The sequence below is a fragment of the Megascapheus bottae genome, chromosome 5 (genome assembly GCF_031878675.1).
Source record: "Megascapheus bottae isolate mThoBot1 chromosome 5, mThoBot2.hap1, whole genome shotgun sequence".
Taxonomy (NCBI): Eukaryota; Metazoa; Chordata; class Mammalia; order Rodentia; family Geomyidae; genus Megascapheus; species Megascapheus bottae.
In genome coordinates this window covers 75,172,721-75,190,760 of record NC_143513.1, presented here as the reverse complement: position 1 = coordinate 75,190,760, position 18,040 = coordinate 75,172,721, and the positions used below count along the sequence as shown (strand labels likewise).

General features: G+C 40.0%; 1 protein-coding gene across 2 annotated transcripts in view; it reads right to left on the bottom strand.

Moving 5' to 3' along the window:
* Ubn2 (ubinuclein 2) overlaps nt 1-18,040 on the bottom strand; it is a 67,816-nt gene that overhangs the window by 14,969 nt on the left and 34,807 nt on the right. For both annotated transcript variants that reach the window (XM_090333390.1, XM_090333391.1), the window contains exons 8-13: nt 14,784-14,913; nt 13,487-13,605; nt 12,259-12,372; nt 10,643-10,786; nt 8,366-8,416; nt 3,388-3,430 (exon numbers count right to left, since the gene is read on the bottom strand). In XM_090333390.1, coding sequence (XP_090189516.1) covers nt 3,388-3,430; nt 8,366-8,416; nt 10,643-10,786; nt 12,259-12,372; nt 13,487-13,605; nt 14,784-14,913 — 601 coding nt within the window. The remainder of the gene's footprint in view (nt 1-3,387; nt 3,431-8,365; nt 8,417-10,642; nt 10,787-12,258; nt 12,373-13,486; nt 13,606-14,783; nt 14,914-18,040) is intronic.

Here is an 18,040-nt window from a genome sequence, read left to right as displayed (position 1 = left end):
GACATGAGCCACCACACCTGGCTCTAAAGACTATTTTTCTTGTCTAACAAGGTTTCCTAGAATGCCGACCACTGTTCTTCGCTTTTTCTGGCTCTTTATAAATGCTAACACTCTTAACCAGGTCCTGGTAGCTCATAATTTGAATCTCACCTGCTCAGGAAGCTGAGATCTGAGGATGGTGGCAGTACAAATAGTAAAGGCAATTAACCACCAGAAAACTCAAAGTGATACAGCACCAAACTAACCTTGAGCAAAAGAGCTCAGAGGTAGTGCCCAAGACCACTGAGTTCAAACCCCATGACTGGGGAGTGGGGGTAGAGAGGGGAATTCACTTTCTCAAAATTCAAGGAAGTGTAGCGGGGTGCAAAGGCTCACACCTGCAATCCTAACTATTCAGGAGGCTGAGATCTGAGCATCATGGCTCAGAACCTGCCAAGCACTAAAGAGTCCAGGAGACTCTTAACTTCAATTAATCACCAGAAAACTGGAAGTGACACTGTGACTCAAGGGGTAGAGTGTTAGCCTTGAACTGAAGAGCCCAAGGACAACATCCAGGCACAAGAATTCCAGCCCCTCAAAAATTCAATGAAGTGGCCTGGAGTTTGGTTTAGTGGAAGAGTGCTTGCCTAGCATGCACAAAGACCAGGGCTCGATTCCTTTGTACCACATGCATAGAAAAATCTGGAAGTGGTACAGTGACTCTAGCTTTGAGAAAGCCCAAGGACAGTGCTCAAGGCCCAAGTTTAAGCACACACAAAAAAAAAAAAATTCAAGGAGGAGATAGAAGAATTAGACTACAGTTTAGTATTGTTTCTTTGTTAAAGAAAATATAAAGTTTAATGAATTAAAGCTTTGTGTAAATCATTTCAAAGTCTTTTCAATTAGTTCTTTAAAAACCGGCAGACTCAGAACTTTATTGCTTGTATGACTACAATCACAGCACTTTTCTTAGCCATAGTGGGGAAAGAATTGAAAGAATAGGTCTTTACTATCATCTCCTAAGTTATACTAAATTGTTAAGCTAAGTTTGTCATTTTTCTAAACTTTTTTTTGATCACGGGACTTGAATTCTTGTGCCTAGGTGCTATCCTTGAGCTCTTCTGCTCAAGACTAGCACTCTACCCCTTGGGCCACAGCATCACTTCTGGTTTTCTGGTGATTAATTAGAAATAAGAGTCTCCTGGACTTTTTAGTGCCTGGGCTGGCTTTGAACTGAGACCCTCAGATCTCAGCTTCCTGAGTAACTAGGATTACAGGCGTGAGCCAAAGCACCTGGCTCTAAACTTCTATGCTAAGACCTCCTCTCCCCTCCCCAAAACCTCACTGCCCATCAGAGCTACCAAGTATTAGTTGAATTAAAGACACTGTTTGCTAAGATGAACAAATACTACTTATGAAATATATTTGTTTTGACATGCTAACTGCATAATAAGCAAAAAATCCATCATTATATAGAATTAGAGTGGAGAAGATGTAAAGATACTGTTACTACTATAAAATGTTTTAAATGACTGTAAATATTTTCTTTATAAAATCAATACTATATGCAACAGAATACACAGACTTACAATGGTAAAGGAAATCATTCAGAATACATGAATCAAAAATAGGTTATTCTACTTATATTGAATGGTTGGGTTGAGTGGATAGGAGCAAAAGAGGAAGATGTAGAAGGGACGACACATATACTGCAGAAAGTTAGGAATTCTTTTGCTCTCAAGAGACTTGTACTGTATGCTTTCATTGTTTTCCTTCCTACTGAAAACATTTTCTTTCCTAATTTTTTTTTGGTGGTGGGGACACAGGAGGGTCTGTCATGGGACTTGAACTCTGGGCTTGGGTGCTATCCCTGAGCTCTTCAGCTCAAGACTACCGCCCTACACCTTGAGCCACAGTGCCCTTTCCAGTTTTCTGATGGGTATTTGGAGATAAAAATCTCACGGACTTTAGTGCCCAGGCTGCCTTCGAGCTGCAATCCTCAGATCTCAACCTCCTGAGTAACGACAGGTGTGAGCCACTGTGCACCCAGCCTCTGAAAACATTTTTTTTTTGGTGGGTCATGGGGTTGAACTCACTTGGGTGCTACCCCTGAGCTCTTCAGCTCAAGGCTACCACCCTACCCTTGAGCCACAGCCCCACTTCCTGTTTTCTAGTGATTAATCAGAGATAAGAATCTCTTGGCTTTGTATTGCCTGAGCTGGCTTTGAACCGCAATCCTCAGATCTCAGCTTCCAGAGTAGCTAGGATTACAGGCATGAGCCACCCCATCTGGCTTGAAAGCATTTTCTTCTGTAATTTTTATGCTGCAAATGGCATACTGGGGAGAGGGAGGGGCGGGGTGTACAATGAGAGATTTAATGAAGCAGTAAGTAATCTTACATGCAGTAAGAGGTAACTAAGAAAAAGAAGAGCATTTTTTCTGTGTTCAAAGAAGCTGTATGTAGGACCACAAGGTGAAAAGTCACACACTAGCAAGTGCCAGCTTACAGGCAAAACAGTTCAGAGATGAAAGATAAAACACCCACACTAACCTGCAACTATGTAAGTCAGGCTAGCCTCAAATCACAATCCTCTGGATTTCAGCTTCCCAAGAAGCTAGGATTGCAAGCATGAGCAAGACAAGGTCTTGCTAAGCAGTTCAAATTGGTCTTGAATTTGTGATCTTCTGGTCAGTCAAGTGCTAAGATTATAAGCATATGCCACCATGACCAGCATGTTTTCAATCTCTCTGCTGGGTGCTTTCATTTGAGGCCCAGATTTATATGCTAGGCCTTAAATGTTTGACTGTAATCTGTATCAGCTATATTCTAAGAAAGAAAGTAAAAAGAAACCAGGAAGTGATAGACAGCAGTGCCAAAGGCAACAAAGGGTTTCAGCAACATTATCACACCCTGGATTCTCTTCTTTGCTTTTGGCCTTGAAACTTCTCTTCTATATTTGTAATCTTTGCTCTATTTTTTAAATAGTTGTATAATTTAATTAAAATATGCAACTGCTACAACTATATAGCCATTTATTTATATGAAGGAAATAAGATGTCTACTAAGTTCAAAATATCCAACTTACTCCTGTAATCCTAGCTACTCAGGAGGATCAAGGTTCAAAGCCAGCCCAGGAACAAAAGGACCTGAGACTCTTATCTCCAATTAACCTTCAGAAAAATGGGAAATGGGGCTTGGCTCAAGGGTAGGGTGGTAGCCTTGAGCTGAAGAGCTCTGGGACAGTGTCCATGCCAAGTTCAAGCCACATGCCAAAAAACAAAACAAATAACAACCAAAAAAATCCCTCAAACTTAGGATATAGTACCTATTCAGCTTTTCTATGTGTGTCTTAATTTACTTCAATGCTCACTAGCTACAATCCATTATAGATCTGATGAATCCTTACCTTTACTTTGGGTTTGGATGCAGGAATCACTTTTTTCTTTGCCCTAAAATAAAAGATTAAAATGAAGGCCATTCAACAGCAGTTATATCATTCTCTAGGAAATTATATCATATAACCTTAAAATTATATGGGTAAATAGTTCCTCCATTATTTGGAAACCTCCTTGAAGGAAGAAAGGACTGTTTATATGGGAATACTCTGCAATACTCTAAATTGTCTTCCACAATTTAGATTAGTTAGAAGAAAAGGCTACATAAGTAGTAAGTATGAAAAGTAGATCAGGCACAGAAATTTTAAAAACCAAATGTAACCAGGTGCCAGTGGTTCATACTTGTAATCCTATTTACTCAGGAGGCTAAGATCTATGGATCTTAGTTTAAAGCCAGCCAGGGCTGAAAAGTTCCCATGGGACTCTTATCTCTAAGAATCACCAGAAAACCAGAAGTAGAGCTGCAGCTTAAAAGGGTAGGGTACTAGCCATAAGCAAAAAAAGCTCAGGTACAGTGCCAAGGCCCTGAGTTCAAGCCCCATAACCAAAAAACCAAACAAATACAAAAAAATAAAACTAATGTAAATCCACATAATATAAACTAATTCAAAACAAGCTGACAAATCTACCTAAGAAGGCTACTTAGACCAGATGTGGTAAGAGTTTGCCACTGGAGGAAAACAAGCTCAAGGAACTTTAAGCTCAAATTAATCCATAACAGAGGGGGTATAAATGACATTCTGAATAACAAATGAAAAAGTCAAGTATATTCTTAGGGGAGGTACACAAAAGTGCAATGACTGTGTGTCTCTGATCATGTAAAATAATATATATGAAAATTAATTCCGAGAAAGGAAAGAAGTTTTTTCTTTGTTATGTTTTCTTTTCTTTTTCTCTTTATTTATCTTCTTTGTGAGGATAAGAGAGACACAGAAAGGGAGGGAGGGACAAGGGAAAACAAATATAGCTGTGGACTCACTAGACATTATGTTAAAAATGAACTATACAACTCATGGGTAGAGGCAGGAGAAAGAAGCTAGGAGAAAGTGAGGGGAGGGGTGACACAGTCCAAAAATAAATGTACTCATTACTTGACTTAAGTAACTGTGACCCCTTTGTATATTGCCTTTACAAAAATAATAATAATTTTTTTGAAAAATCTTATAGACTCCACAGAAGAGCTTGTTGAATAATTAAATGCTCAGGGACAGGGCCCAGGCCTTGGGCTCAAGCCCCAGGATCATCATATAGACACACAAAAACACAAAAAAGTATCTTGACTAACACTGTAAATATCTGTAAGAGCAATACTGGAGGTATTACAAAATCAGACTTCAAAATATACTACATAGCCATAATAACAAAAATAGCAAAGACACATAAACAAACCAAAGGTAAAATAAAATATGCAAAATAGAATATGCCAATGAAATTGAATATGCAGAAATAAAACCACCAACCAGCTCCAGCCAGTGATCTTCAACAAAGGTGCCAAAAACATACATTAGGGGAAAAAAGCAGCTAGTGTTAGGAAAACCAGATAAACTTCTGTAGAGGATTACATGGAGATAAGAATCTCACAGACTTTCCAGACTGAACTGGCTTTGACCCTTAATCTTCCTATCTCAACATCATGAGTAGCTAGGATTACAAGTGTGAATCACAGCACCCAGCTAAAATATTCACGTCTAGTAAGTACTGAAAGAAAACAATGGAAAAACTTTCATTAAATTTGTATAGAAATGGGGGCTGGGAGTTTGGCCTGGTGATAGAGTGCTTGCCTAGCATTCACGAGAAGACCCAGGTTCCGATTCCTTGGTACCATATACAGAGAAAAAGCCAGAAGTGGTGCCGTGGCTCAGTGGTAGAGCTCTAGCCTTGAGAAAACCTAAGGGCAGTGCCCAGGCCCTGAGCTCAAGCTTAGGACTGGCAAAAAAAAAGAAAAGAAAAGAAGAAAGAAAAGGGGTAAAAAAGTGTAATAGAAAGGGTGAGCAGGACAAAAATACATTCTATTGAGGGTGGGATGAGGGAAGGGGGGACAAAAACACAAGAAGGGGTATCAAGGTTCAAGAAGTAATTACCTGACAAATGTAACTAACCCCCCCCTATACATTATCCCAACAATAAAATATAATAAAAAAAGAAAAAATACATTATATTCAAATATAGAAATGTTGTAACAAACCTCATTGAACAATTAAACATAGAATTTAAATAAAAGGAAAAAAAGGTCTGGAAGGAAAGTGCACATACACACACATACACCAAGTAATTTTCAAAGTGTTTATGCTACAGGCCACTCCAGCAAAAGCCCCGTATGGTCACCTATCCCATCCTACATTCTGGTAAAAACAAAACATAAAGTTAGAATTAATAATAAAGATGGCGTGTGTGATAAGAAGAAAACTAGGGCCTTGTGTTTACCAGGGGAGCCCTCTGCTTCTTGAGCCACAACCCATGTCCTTGCTGTCCTTTTTAGCTTGACATTTTTGCTGTGGTAGGCCTTGAACATCAACCCTCCTAACTTTTGCTTGTTAAGTAGCTGGAATTGTGGCCCACCCAGCCACAGTAGAGTGATTTTTAAACTGCTGAGGGGAGCTGGGTGAGGTAAACTGAGGCAAGAGACTCACTTAAGTCTACGAGTGCCAAAGCAGACTGAGAAACAAGATGAGACCTGTCTCAAAAAAGCAGAAGAAGCAGAAGCAGCAGTAGCAGTAGCAGTGGCGGCAGCAGCAGCAGGAGGAGGAGGAGGAAGAAGAGAAGGAGGAAGGAGGAAAAAAAAAATTAAGCCAGGTACCAGTGGCTCATGTCTGAAATCCTAGCTAGTGAGCAGGCTGAAATCTGACAATCATGGTCCAAAGCCAGTCTACGCATTAAAGGCCATGAAATGCTTATCTGCAATTAATCATCAAAGAGCCAGAAGTGTAGCTATGGCTCAAGTGGAAGGGTACTAGTCATGAGCAGCCCAGGCCCTTAGTTTAAGCTCTAGAACTAGCACAAAAAGAAAATGTGGGCCAGGAGTTTGGCCTAGTTGTAGAATACTTGCCTAACAGGCATGAAAACCCAGGTTCGATTCCTCTGTACTACAAGAAAAGGCCGGAAGTGGTGCTGTGAGTCAAGTGGTAGAGCTTGAGAAAGCCTAAGGACAGTGCTCAGGCCCTGAGTTCAAACCCTAGGACTGGCAAGTCCCCTGCCCCCTCCCTCCCCCCCTCCCCCCCCCCCGCCCCGCAAAAAAAAGAAGAGTGCAAGGCCTTGGGCTGGTGACATGGCATAGTGGACAGCACCCGCCTATCATGCACAAAGCCCTGGTTCATTCTCTGGCCCTAAAAAAGTAGCTAAAAATAAAAATTAGAGAAGTCAACCTAGGGCAGGAAGTTTGACCTAGTGGTAGAGTGCTTGCCTAGCATGCATGAAGACCCAGGTTTGATTCCTCAGTATCACATACATAGAAAAGCCAAAGTGGTGCTGTGGCTCAAGTGGTAGAGCTTTAGCTTTGAGGACCGTGCTCAGGCCCTGAGTTCAAGCCCCAGGACTGGCCAAAAAAAAAGTCAACCCATTAGCTGGGAACTGGTGGTTTATACCTATAATCCTAGATACTTAGGAGGCTAAGATCTGAGGATTGTGCTTTAAAGCCAGCCTGGACAGGAAAGTCTGTGAGACTTATCTCCAAGTAACTACCAGAAAACCAGAAGTGGAGCTCTGGTTCAAAGTGGTGGAGCACTAGCTTTGAGCAAAAGACCTCAAGGACAGCATCCAGGCCCTGAGTTCAAGCCCCATGACTGACCAAAAAGGAGGGGAAGAATCAACATATTAAAACTGTACACAAGGAAAGAAAGAATTCTGTATGTTCTATAAATCTGCCCAAAAGATTATAATCAGAAATCTTAGAATACTAAAGACAGTACTCAGTAAATTCTTGGTAACTTGTGCTATGTATGTTTGCATTTCTCTTTCTCTCTCTCTCTCTCTCTCTCTCTCTCTCTCTCTCTCTCTCTCTCTCTCTCTCTCTCTCTCTCTCGTTCTCTCTCTCTGCTGGGCTTTAAACTCAGGGTCTTCTGCTTGCTAGGCAGGTGTTCTATCACTTATAGCACAACTTGCTTTTTGCTTTTGTCCACGCAAGCCTGAACTATCATTCTCCTATTTGCACTTTGCATGTAGCAGAGCCCGAAGAACTATCTCAATATCTCAATAGCTGTAACTAAAGTCACTAAAATTACTAATAGGCAAATGACTTTTTTTTTGGGGGGGGTAACCAGTCCTGGGGCTTCAACACAGGGCCTAGAGCACTGTCCTTGAGCTTTCTCAAAGCTAGCGCTCTACCATGTGAGATACAGGATCACCTCAAGCTATTTCTTTTTCTTCCTTTTTTTTTTTTTTTTTTTTTTTAAATTTTTGGTGGATCATAGGGCTTGAACTCTTGGCCTGGGCGCTTGTCTCTGAGCTCTTCAGCTCAAGGCTACCGCCTTACCCCTGGACTTGGACCTTGTTTCTGAGCTCTTCATCTCAAGGCTACCATCTTATCCTTGAGCTAAGCCTCAGTTCCCTTTTTCTGGAGGTTAATTGGAGATAAGAGTCTCAGGTCCTTTTTGTGCCTAGGCTGGCTTTGAACCTTGATCCTTAGATCTCAACCTTCTGAGTAGCTAAGATTACAGGTGTGAGCCACCACAGCACCTTCAGCTTTTTCTGTGTAGGTGGTACAAAGGTACTAAACCCAGGGCTTCGTGCATGCTAGGTAAGCCCGCTATTCCTAAGCCACGTTCAGGGGCTGCATGCCTCTTTTTTTTTTAAAGACAATGGTGCTGTCTATGGTGACTCATGCGGACAACTCCAGTATTCAGGAAATGGAGGCAAATTCCAGACTAGCCTGGGCTATATGGAAATACTGTCAGAAATGAAAAAGGAAAAGATAGTGGTAAGCTGAAAATTGCTCAAAAATACATAGTTTAAACAAAAAAAAATGAATGAAATCTGGAGCTGGCATTTACTCACGGAGCAGAAGTAAGATGATTGTGCACACTTCGGCTTTCTTTAAAAAGCATTCTGAAAAAAAAAACCAAGTATGGGTATACTTTTTAGTAGCCGATAATATATGTAATTCATTTTTAAGACAGGATCTTGATATACAATTTAGGTTGGCCTTGAACTTACTATGTAGCTTTGAATGGTTCTGAACTTTCCCTCCAATAGTCTCCAGAATGCTGAGATTACACAGATGTACCACTACACACAGCTTCATTTTTTTCCCCTCACTATTAAATCATTCAGCTTTCAATAGCTATTGTGTTTTGATTTCCAATGCCTATTACTTGGTTAATTAATAAGTAAAAGTTGCAACAGTTCAGTATACTCAATAATACATCTCATGGAAAATTTTATCTTACTTTTATTTATTTGGCTGTTTTTTTCCCTTCATATGCTCGGGTTTGAACTCAGGGCCTCATGCTTGCTAGACTGTTTTACTGATAAGCTACACTACACCACCAATCTGTTTCAACACTGGCTTTTTTCTGGAAACAGGGTCTTGTTCCTGCCTGAGAATGTGCTTGGGCTTTGACTCTCCCTACTTTAAGCTTCTACTCACATTTGGAACGCCAAGTATGAGCCACCATGCCCAGCTACTGGTTGGGAAAGGATCTCCACATATGTCTGGGCCTGGGCTGGCTTTGAAGTGAAACTCTTGATTTCAACTTCCTAAGGTAAGTAGCTTTGATTATAGGTAGGAGCCCCTGGTGCCCAGCTGCTTATATTTTAACATCAACAGCTAGGATTACAGGCTTACAGGCGTGAGCCACTGCGCCAGGCTGGACATTTATTTTCAAAGAAAGTCATGCCTTGTTTTAACGCAGTAATAGTCAATTTTTTAGTCTTTAAACTTGAGATTTAAAAGATGCCTACATTTTGTTTTTGAAATACTCTTCTAATATTGACTATTTAAGAAAACCTAAGGCTGCTTCTTTTTTCTTATGCTCCAAAGCCTGTATTCAATTCCTTATTTACATGCTACCTATATAAAGTTTCCCAGCCATGCTGGGTGTGGTGGATCATGCCTGTAATCCTAGCTACTCAGGAGGCTGAGATCTGAGGATTGTGGTTCAAAGTTAGTGGTTCAAAGCTAGCTCAGGACTAACGAAGTAAGACTCTTACCTCACTAGAAAATGGGAAATGGGGCTGTGGCTCCAGGGGTAGGGTGGTAGCCTTGAGCTGAGGAGCTCAAGAACTGCTCCCAGACCCAGAGTTCAAGCCCCATAATCCATTAAAAAAGAAAAAGTTTCAGCAAAGGTTTTAAACTATCAGCTCCCTATCTTTTTTCACTACTAACAAGAAGAGGTGTAAACAAAAATGGATTAAGTAAAAAACAGAACAAAAACACTATCATGCCTGTGTTGCCTCACCCTAAAATCCAACCTACTCAGGAGGCTGAAATCTGAGGATTAAAGTTCAATAAAAAATATATTTTAAAGAATCCAAAAGTTTCTCAAGTGGTAGTTCCAGCCTTGAACAAAATAGCCAATTGCAAGCATGGAGCCTTGAGTTCAATATATACATGTGTGTGTATACATATGCTTGAGGCTCTTATCTCCAATTAACCTCTAGAAAAAGGGAAGTGAGGCTTGGTTCAAGGATCAGATCGTAACCTTGAGGTGAAGAGCTCAGGGACAGTGCCCAGGCCAAGTTCAAGCCTCATGACCGCCCCCCTCCCATACACACACACACAAAAATCAACACTATTACCTATGCCTATGCACATCTATTTATCTCTATATCCACATGATTGTTTTCTGTTAAATATTTTTTGTGCTGATCTTGGGGCTTGAACTCAGGGCCTAGGTACTGTTCCTAAGCTTTTATGCTAGCTGTTTACCACATGATCTGCAGCTCCACTTCAGGCTTTTTGGGGGGTAACTGAAGATAAGAGTCTCATGGACTTTCCTGCCCAGACCAGCTTAAAACTATCTCAGATCTCAGCCTCCTGAGTAACTAAAACTATATTCATGAGCCTGGCAGTTTTAAACTTTTTTTCCTTGGGAAAACTAAGATCTGAACTAACAGCCTTGTGCTTGATGATTAGAAACACAACACTGAAGCCATGATTCCAGCCATTATGTCTTTTAAATACTTGAAGTTATCAAAGCAAAGATAATCTAATATAGGATGTTGAACACATTAGGTTCTTAACAAAAACAATACTATCTGTGTCTGTGCATGCATTTCTGTGATAATAGCAAAACAAGAAAGTAAAGCAGAATCTCAAGTCACATTTCTTACCTTGCCTGCATCCAGCCCTTAGGCCACAATGGCTTCACCTCTGTCTCCATGAAGGATTTAAGATAATCCTCAGCAGACTGGCTTTTATTTGGCTCTAATTCATAGCATCCCAATTTGATCTTAACAAGGTTACACAACAATGCTCTAAACAGAAACAACCAACCAAACATATTTACATGCAAATTTGAACACAAACTGAAGAAAACTAAGTTTTCAATAGACTTCTTTCTCTTATTTTTTTAGGTCTGAGACCAGGACTTTAACTTAGTACCTAGTTAGCACTCTATCAGCTAAGCTAGGCCTCCAACCCCAAGGGCTAGTTATTTCTTTTCTCTTTCTTTTTGCAAGACTTTTTCTTTTCTTTTTTTTTTTTGGGGGGGGGGTCTATCATGACACTTGAATCCTGGGTCTGGAGCCACAGCGCCACTTCCAGTTTTCTAGTGGTTAATTGGAGATAAGAGTCTTAGTGCCTGGGCTGGCTTTGAACTGGGATCCTCCTGAGTAGCTAGAATTACAGGAATGAACTACTGTGACCAGATACAACAGACTTTTTAAAAACACACAAATCTAACAGCAGTAACACAGAATATTACCTGAAGAATTGAGACAATGACATGACAATAAATAATTTCTAATATATATCATTCACTATGTAACAGTCAGATCTCCAATGGTTATTTCTTTTTTCACCTTTATTAAAGACACCAGAGATTGAAAGGTAGAGTTTTCTTTGTGGGACAAGAAATATGGTTGGTGGGGGGGAGGGAAATAGGGACTAAGACATGAGAAAGAGTATCAATGTATGTGAAGTAATGCACCTTCTATCTGGCAAATATAATGTAACCCTTCTATTAATTACAATAAAAAATATATGAAAAATGGCCGGGAGTTTGGCCTAGTGGTTAAAGTGTTTGCCTAGCATGCATGAAGACCCGGGTTCAATTCCTTGGTACCACATGCATAGAAAAAAGCCGGAAGTGGTATTGAGGGTCAAATGGTAGAGCTCTATCCTTGAGAAAGTCCAAGGACAGTGCTCAGGCCCTGAGCTCAAGCCCAGGACTGGCAAAAAATAAATAAATAAATAAAATATATATATGAAAAAAAAAGAAATATGGTTGGTTTATACAAGTACACTAAGCACTGAATCTTCTGAAACCAGTATGACTTCTTCCATTATTAGATTAGCTTATGAAAAGTATGAAAATAAGAGTGTTAATACTCTAAGGAAACTACTTACAACCAAATTAATGTTTTCTTGAAGAAAAATTTCCTACACACTACTCTCTGTTTCCAATCATTTTTTCCATTTATATAGATTCATTTCTTTCTTTCTTTTTTTAAGCAGTCATGGGGCTTGAACTCTGGGCCTATATGCTGTCTCTGAGCTCTTCAGCTCAAGGCTACCTTTCTACCCCTTGAGCCATAGCATCACTTCCGGCTCTCTGGTAGTTGTTTGGAGATAAGAGTCTCACTGACTTTAGTGCCCAGGCAGGCTTTCAACCATGATGATCTCAGCCTCCTGAGTAGCCAGGATTACAGGCATGAACCAACATGCCCGGCTACAGTCTTTTCTATATTACATATTTGGTCAGAAATGAACAATATTAAATAGTTACCTAATGGTGTCATCCCAGTGGAATTTCTTCCTTGGTCCAATAACACGTTTCCCTGGTTTCTCATCATCATCTTCCTCAGATCCATTCTTTTCTCGTTCTTCATCTGTTTGTAACCTAGGGGAAAAAAAATTCATAAAGCAAAGGTTTTTTGTTTTTTTTCCTTTGATTCTGTGCCAGCACAAGGGTTTAAACCCTAGGCCTTACTCTCCCACTTGGCTGGCACTTCACCATTTGAGTCATACTTCTAGTCCAGCTTTTTTGGCAGTTAATTAGAAATGGAAACCCAGAGACTTTTCTACCTGGCTAGGATTAAGGTGTGAGTCACTGGTGCCTGATTAAGAAGCAAAGTTTTAGACTACTACCACTATAATATGGTCTAGAAACACTTGCTGAATTGCTTACCTGAATGTAACCCAAAACAGAGTCTGCAGCCAGGTGAGGTGGCACATGCCCGTAATCCTAGCTACTTAGGAGGCTGAGATCTGAGGATCACAGTTCAAAGCCAGCCCTGGCACTGAAGTCCATGAGATGTTTATCTATAATTAATCACTAGAAAACCAGAAATGGCGCTGTGGCTCAAGAGGTAGGGCAGTCGCCTTGAGCTGAAGAGCTCAGGGACACCACGTAGGCCCAGAGTTCAAGTCCCAAGCCCAGAGTTCAAGTCCCATGATAAAAAATAAACAAAAAACAAAAAACAAAACAAAACAAAGTAGGGAATCTACCTTTCCATGTAATGCTCTGAGTTTGGATTGAGTTATAAAGTAGCCTGGTAAATAAGATCTTCAGACTATAATATAAAGGCATAAACACACATCTTCTAGATCATAAATTATTTACATCTAGCCCGGGCTAGTTCATTTGGTCAGTGTATAAAATCAGACAAGTGTTGGCTTTTGCTTTGAGACAGAGTTGTGCTACAAAGCTGAGAGTGGCCTCAAACTCTTAATCCCCCCGTCTTAGCCTCCTGAGTATTGGAGTTATAGGCATGCACAACTAGATCAGACTTGGTTCATTTTTAGATCACACCAATTCACTTAATCAAAAACCAAAGCCTTTTGCCTTTGATATCAAAGTAATTATTTGGAAAGTGATATGACATTTGGAAAACATAGCAGTCCAGTGGTGTATGGGGTTTTTACTTGAGGATAAGGATCACTTAAGACCAACCCTTTACAGTTAGAAGCGTTCACTTAAACCCAAATCCCATTCAAAGAGAAGAGGCACATACTTGGCACACTTAGCTTGACTACGAGCCTGGCAGTCCTCTTGGTATTTAAATAGCTGTTCAGGCATGACATTGCTAACAGCCAGTTTCAGTTTTTGCAGAGGTTCTCTTAAACGATCATCCTGAGGGAGGAAAAAAAAATACTAAAGTTTTTTCAAGCATCTTAACAGAATTTATTATATAAACAGTCTCAACAGAGAAAATTTACATTTCACATATTGAAATACATTTGAAATATCGACATACCCAAATGTGGATATTTCTTCTACAGCACTAATTTTGCAAAAGACATGCTTGGATACAATTAATATGAGCATATTTTCCAGTTTTCCAAGCAGAATCTAGTTTATGGCTGTTATCTCAGTGTATTTATTAATAGTGCCCCCCCCCAATTTTTTTTTTCTATTTGCCAGTCCTGGGGCTTAAACTCAGGGTCTGAGTACTGTCCCTGGGCTTTTGCCAGGCTAGCGCTCTACCACTTGAGCCACAGCACCAGTTCTGACTTTTTCTGTATATACGGTACCAAGGAATTTGAACCGGGTGGGGTCTTTGTGCATGTTAGGCAAGCACTCTACCATTAGGCCAAACTCCCAACCCCCTAATCTTTTCTTTTAAATGTTCTTACAGCAATGTACAGAGAGATGATATTACACTCAGTCAGATCCCTTTACATTCTTAATAATGTTCCATGTCTCCATCAATAAATTACAGGAACATTTGTAACACAAATAAACTGAGAATGAAATCTATATTGCTCAAACTACTAGTTAATTTCCACTATGATGGAGAAGCAATATGTAAAGAAGATATTACTCTGGAATACTAGAACAAGGTTTTCATGCCAGTACAAGATTGAACTCAAAGCCTTACAGTTTTCACTTGGTTGGCATTCCACAATTTGAGTCATATCTCTAGTCCACCTTTTTTGCTGGTTAATTAAGAGATAGAGTCTCAAATACTTTTCTTTTTTGTGTGGGTCATGGGGCTTGAACTTGGCCTGGGCATTGTCCCTGAGCTTTTCAGCTCAAGGGTACTGCCCTACCCCTGAGCCTAGGTGTTGCCCTGAGCTCTTCAGCTCAAGGCTATCACCCTACGCTTGAGCCAAGCCCCATTTCCCATTTCTGGAGATAACAGTCTCTGATCCTTTTGTGCATGGGCTGGGTGGGCTGAATGGGCTGGTTTTGAACCTTGATCCTCATTTCTCAGCCTCCTGAATAGCTAGCATTACAGGAGTGAGCCACTGTGCCCAGCTTCTCACATACTTTTCTGTCTGGCTAGTTTCTACTATTCTTAGACTCACCTGGACATTGAGATGTAACTTCTTCAGACGTTTTACCAATGTTTCTTTATTGCATGGTACAAAAGCTTCAAGATGGGAGTAGACGCCACTACGAATGACTGGGCCTAACTCTTGCAGTTGTAACTCAATGCTACCAAGAAAACCAACAAAAGAATGTCTTTTAGGTGGCATCATGTGAGCAAGCCAGCAAAGGTAGCTGATTTTTGTTCTCAATTAATGTTCATATCATTTCCCAGATAGGATTTTTTCATAGAAATAAACTCCTTACCAATAATAAGAATGATATAAAAAAATCTTTTAAGATTCTAGTATAAGAGGAGGATTTATAAGACAACAAACAGCAGGCAATACTTTTTTTTGGTGATGAAATGAAGTCTGTTTTGGGGTTAAACATGCATGGTAACACTATTTTAAGCTCATTTCTTCCGAGATATGGCAACTGTCACACAATTATACCATTTTAACTGGGTTCCTACAGGATTTTTTTCTTTAAAAAAAAAGTCCTTTATCTTTGTTTCTCTTATTGAACACGAATATTACAAGCATTTAAATAGTTAGCTCAATTTATTGTAATTCCAGTTTTCATTTCCACTTAGAAGTGAGGTTTTGAGACTAAAACAATGGTGAAATTTGTAATTAACCTAATACTTAAAAATACTTTAACAGTTACAGTCTTAGGAAGTCAAATAAAAAATAAAAAACTAAGATGTCTCTCAGGATGGAAGACATTATACCCTACAGATGTCACTGTAGAAAGAGAACAGATGTTAATTTGAAAGTCAATATCAAATTGGGACTTTTGGCAACAAATTATGTCCAAAATATTATATTATAGGAAAAGGTCCAAATACACTTAAGTACTTTCTCAAATATAAGATAAATTCCAAAAGTTAGTTAACAGCTTTCAGAGAAAAGAGACCCCACCGGATCATATGTATCCACTATTTATAAAATACACTGCAAATTTTGAAAATATGAATGTACAAAATTATGCTCCTCATTGGTAACCAAAAATACTTGGTATTAGAGAAGCCAAATAGAAGATACAAAGATGGAAAGAGGTTTAAGATGGTATATATAAGAGGGTCAAGTGTAAGCATCCAAATAGGAAGTAATCATAACTCTTATGACACCTATCTATAAGCATTTGGATAACATGTGAAAAGACCAGACTTAGATTAGGAGAACTTCTAGAGTTTGCTTTGCTATTAAAAGTCACTTGGGCTGGACCCTGGTGGCAATTACTATAATCCTAGCTACTCAGAAGACTGAAATCTAAAGATCGTGGTTTGCAGCTAGCCCAGGTAGACAAGTCCATGAGACTCTTATCTTTAGTTAGCCATCAAAAAGGCAAAAGTGGGGCCGGAGTTTGGCCTAGTGGTAGAATGCTTGCCTAGCACGCACGAAGACCTGAGTTCAATTCCTCCGTACCACATACATAGAAAAAAGCTGGAAGTGGTGCTGAGGCTCAAGTGGTAGAGCTCTAACCTTGAGAAAGTCCAAGGACAATGCTCAAACCATGAGGTCAAGCCCAGGATGGGCCAAAAAAAAAAAAAAAAAAAAAAGGCAGAAGCAGAGCTGTGGCTCAAGTTGGTGGAGTATTATCCTCGAGCAAGAAGCTCAGCAAGGCCGGGAGTTTGGCCTAGTGGTTAAAGTGCTTGCCTAGCATGCATGAAGACCCGGGTTCGATTCCTCGGTACCACATACATAGAAAAAAGCCGGAAGTGGTGCTGAGGCTCAAGTGGTAGAGCTCTGGCCTTGAGAAAGTCCAAGGCCAGTGCTCAGGCCCTGAGCTCAAGCCCAGGACTGGCAAAAAAAAAAAAAAAAAAAAGAAGCTCAGCAAGGGGCAAGGAATGTAGTCTAGTTAGTGGTAGAGTACATGCATAACACGCACAAAGCGGTGGGTTCAATTCCCTGGTACCCACATACACAGAAAAAGCCAAAAGTGGTGCTGTAGTTCAAGTGGAAGAGAGCTAGCCTTGAGAAAGCCCAAGAACAGTGCCCAGGTCCTGAGTTCAAACTCCAGGACTTGCCAAAAAAAAAAAAAAGGTGCAATAGCTCACACCTATAATCCTAGCTCCTCAGGAGGCTGAGATCTGAGGACTACAGGTCAAAGCCAGCCTGGGCACTTTATACACTCTTATCCCCAATTAACAGAAAACCAAAGTAGCTACTGTGGCTGTAGCCTTGAGCTGAAGAGCTCAAGGACAGAGCCCAGGTCCAGAGTTCAAGCCCCATGATTGATTGAAAAAAATTTATATATATATATATGGCCCTGGAGTTTGGCCTAGTGATAGAGAGCTTGCCTAGCATGCATGAAGACCTGGATTCGATTCTTAGGTACCACATACTTAGAAAAGCTGAATGTGGTGCTGTGGTTCAAGTGGTAGAGCACTAACCTTGAAGAAAGCCCAAAGACAGTGCTCAGGCCCGGAGTTCAAGCCCAGGGACTGGCAAAACAAACAAACAAATAAATAATAATAATAATATAAAAATAAAAGAAAATAAAAATATAAAGCTCAGGGATATTGTCGAGACCTGAGTTCAAGCTTCAGCACATACATTTTTAAGGGTCACAGCTAAAAATGAAATTGTAATTTTCAATATCTAAGAAATTTCTGGTAAGAGCAGATAGGCTCAATGACCTAGTCATAAAAGTTACTGGTTTTCACAAAACAAAACAGAAGTTATTCTTTGATACTTGAAGGACTGACTCCCTGAAAAGAAACCAACGGTTGAGTCCCTTTTACATTGAGATTCAAGTCACGACTCATTCTGCAGCACCTGAAAGGAGCACTTTGAACAAAGAGATGACAGACAGGTCTCATGTTAAATGTCCAGTGAGATTTTAGTACATGCCTAGGGCAATTTGTTGAACAGAATTCTTAGGATGAATCATAATCATAAGAGTGTCATTAGCAATATGTACTTTGGGGCAAAAGGGAATAAAATCAAATCCATATGTCAAATCAGTATGTTGTATATTTGTTGACTCAAGTCAAATTCAATTACAAAAATATTTTTTAAAAAGGCTCCCAATTTCAATAAATTGATTTTTTTCCCTTGCCAGCACAAAGAAGCAATGTTGAGATCAAATCAATATACCTCAATAATCTCCTTACTATCCCAAATAACCAGCACATGCCTGGCCTGAACAACTTAGTCCAGAAAAGTGAAGCATCTGACAGTGGGAAAAGAGGCCCAAAAGAATAAGTGATTAAGGGTGTGGGGGGGGGGGGGAAGACTCAACATAAGAA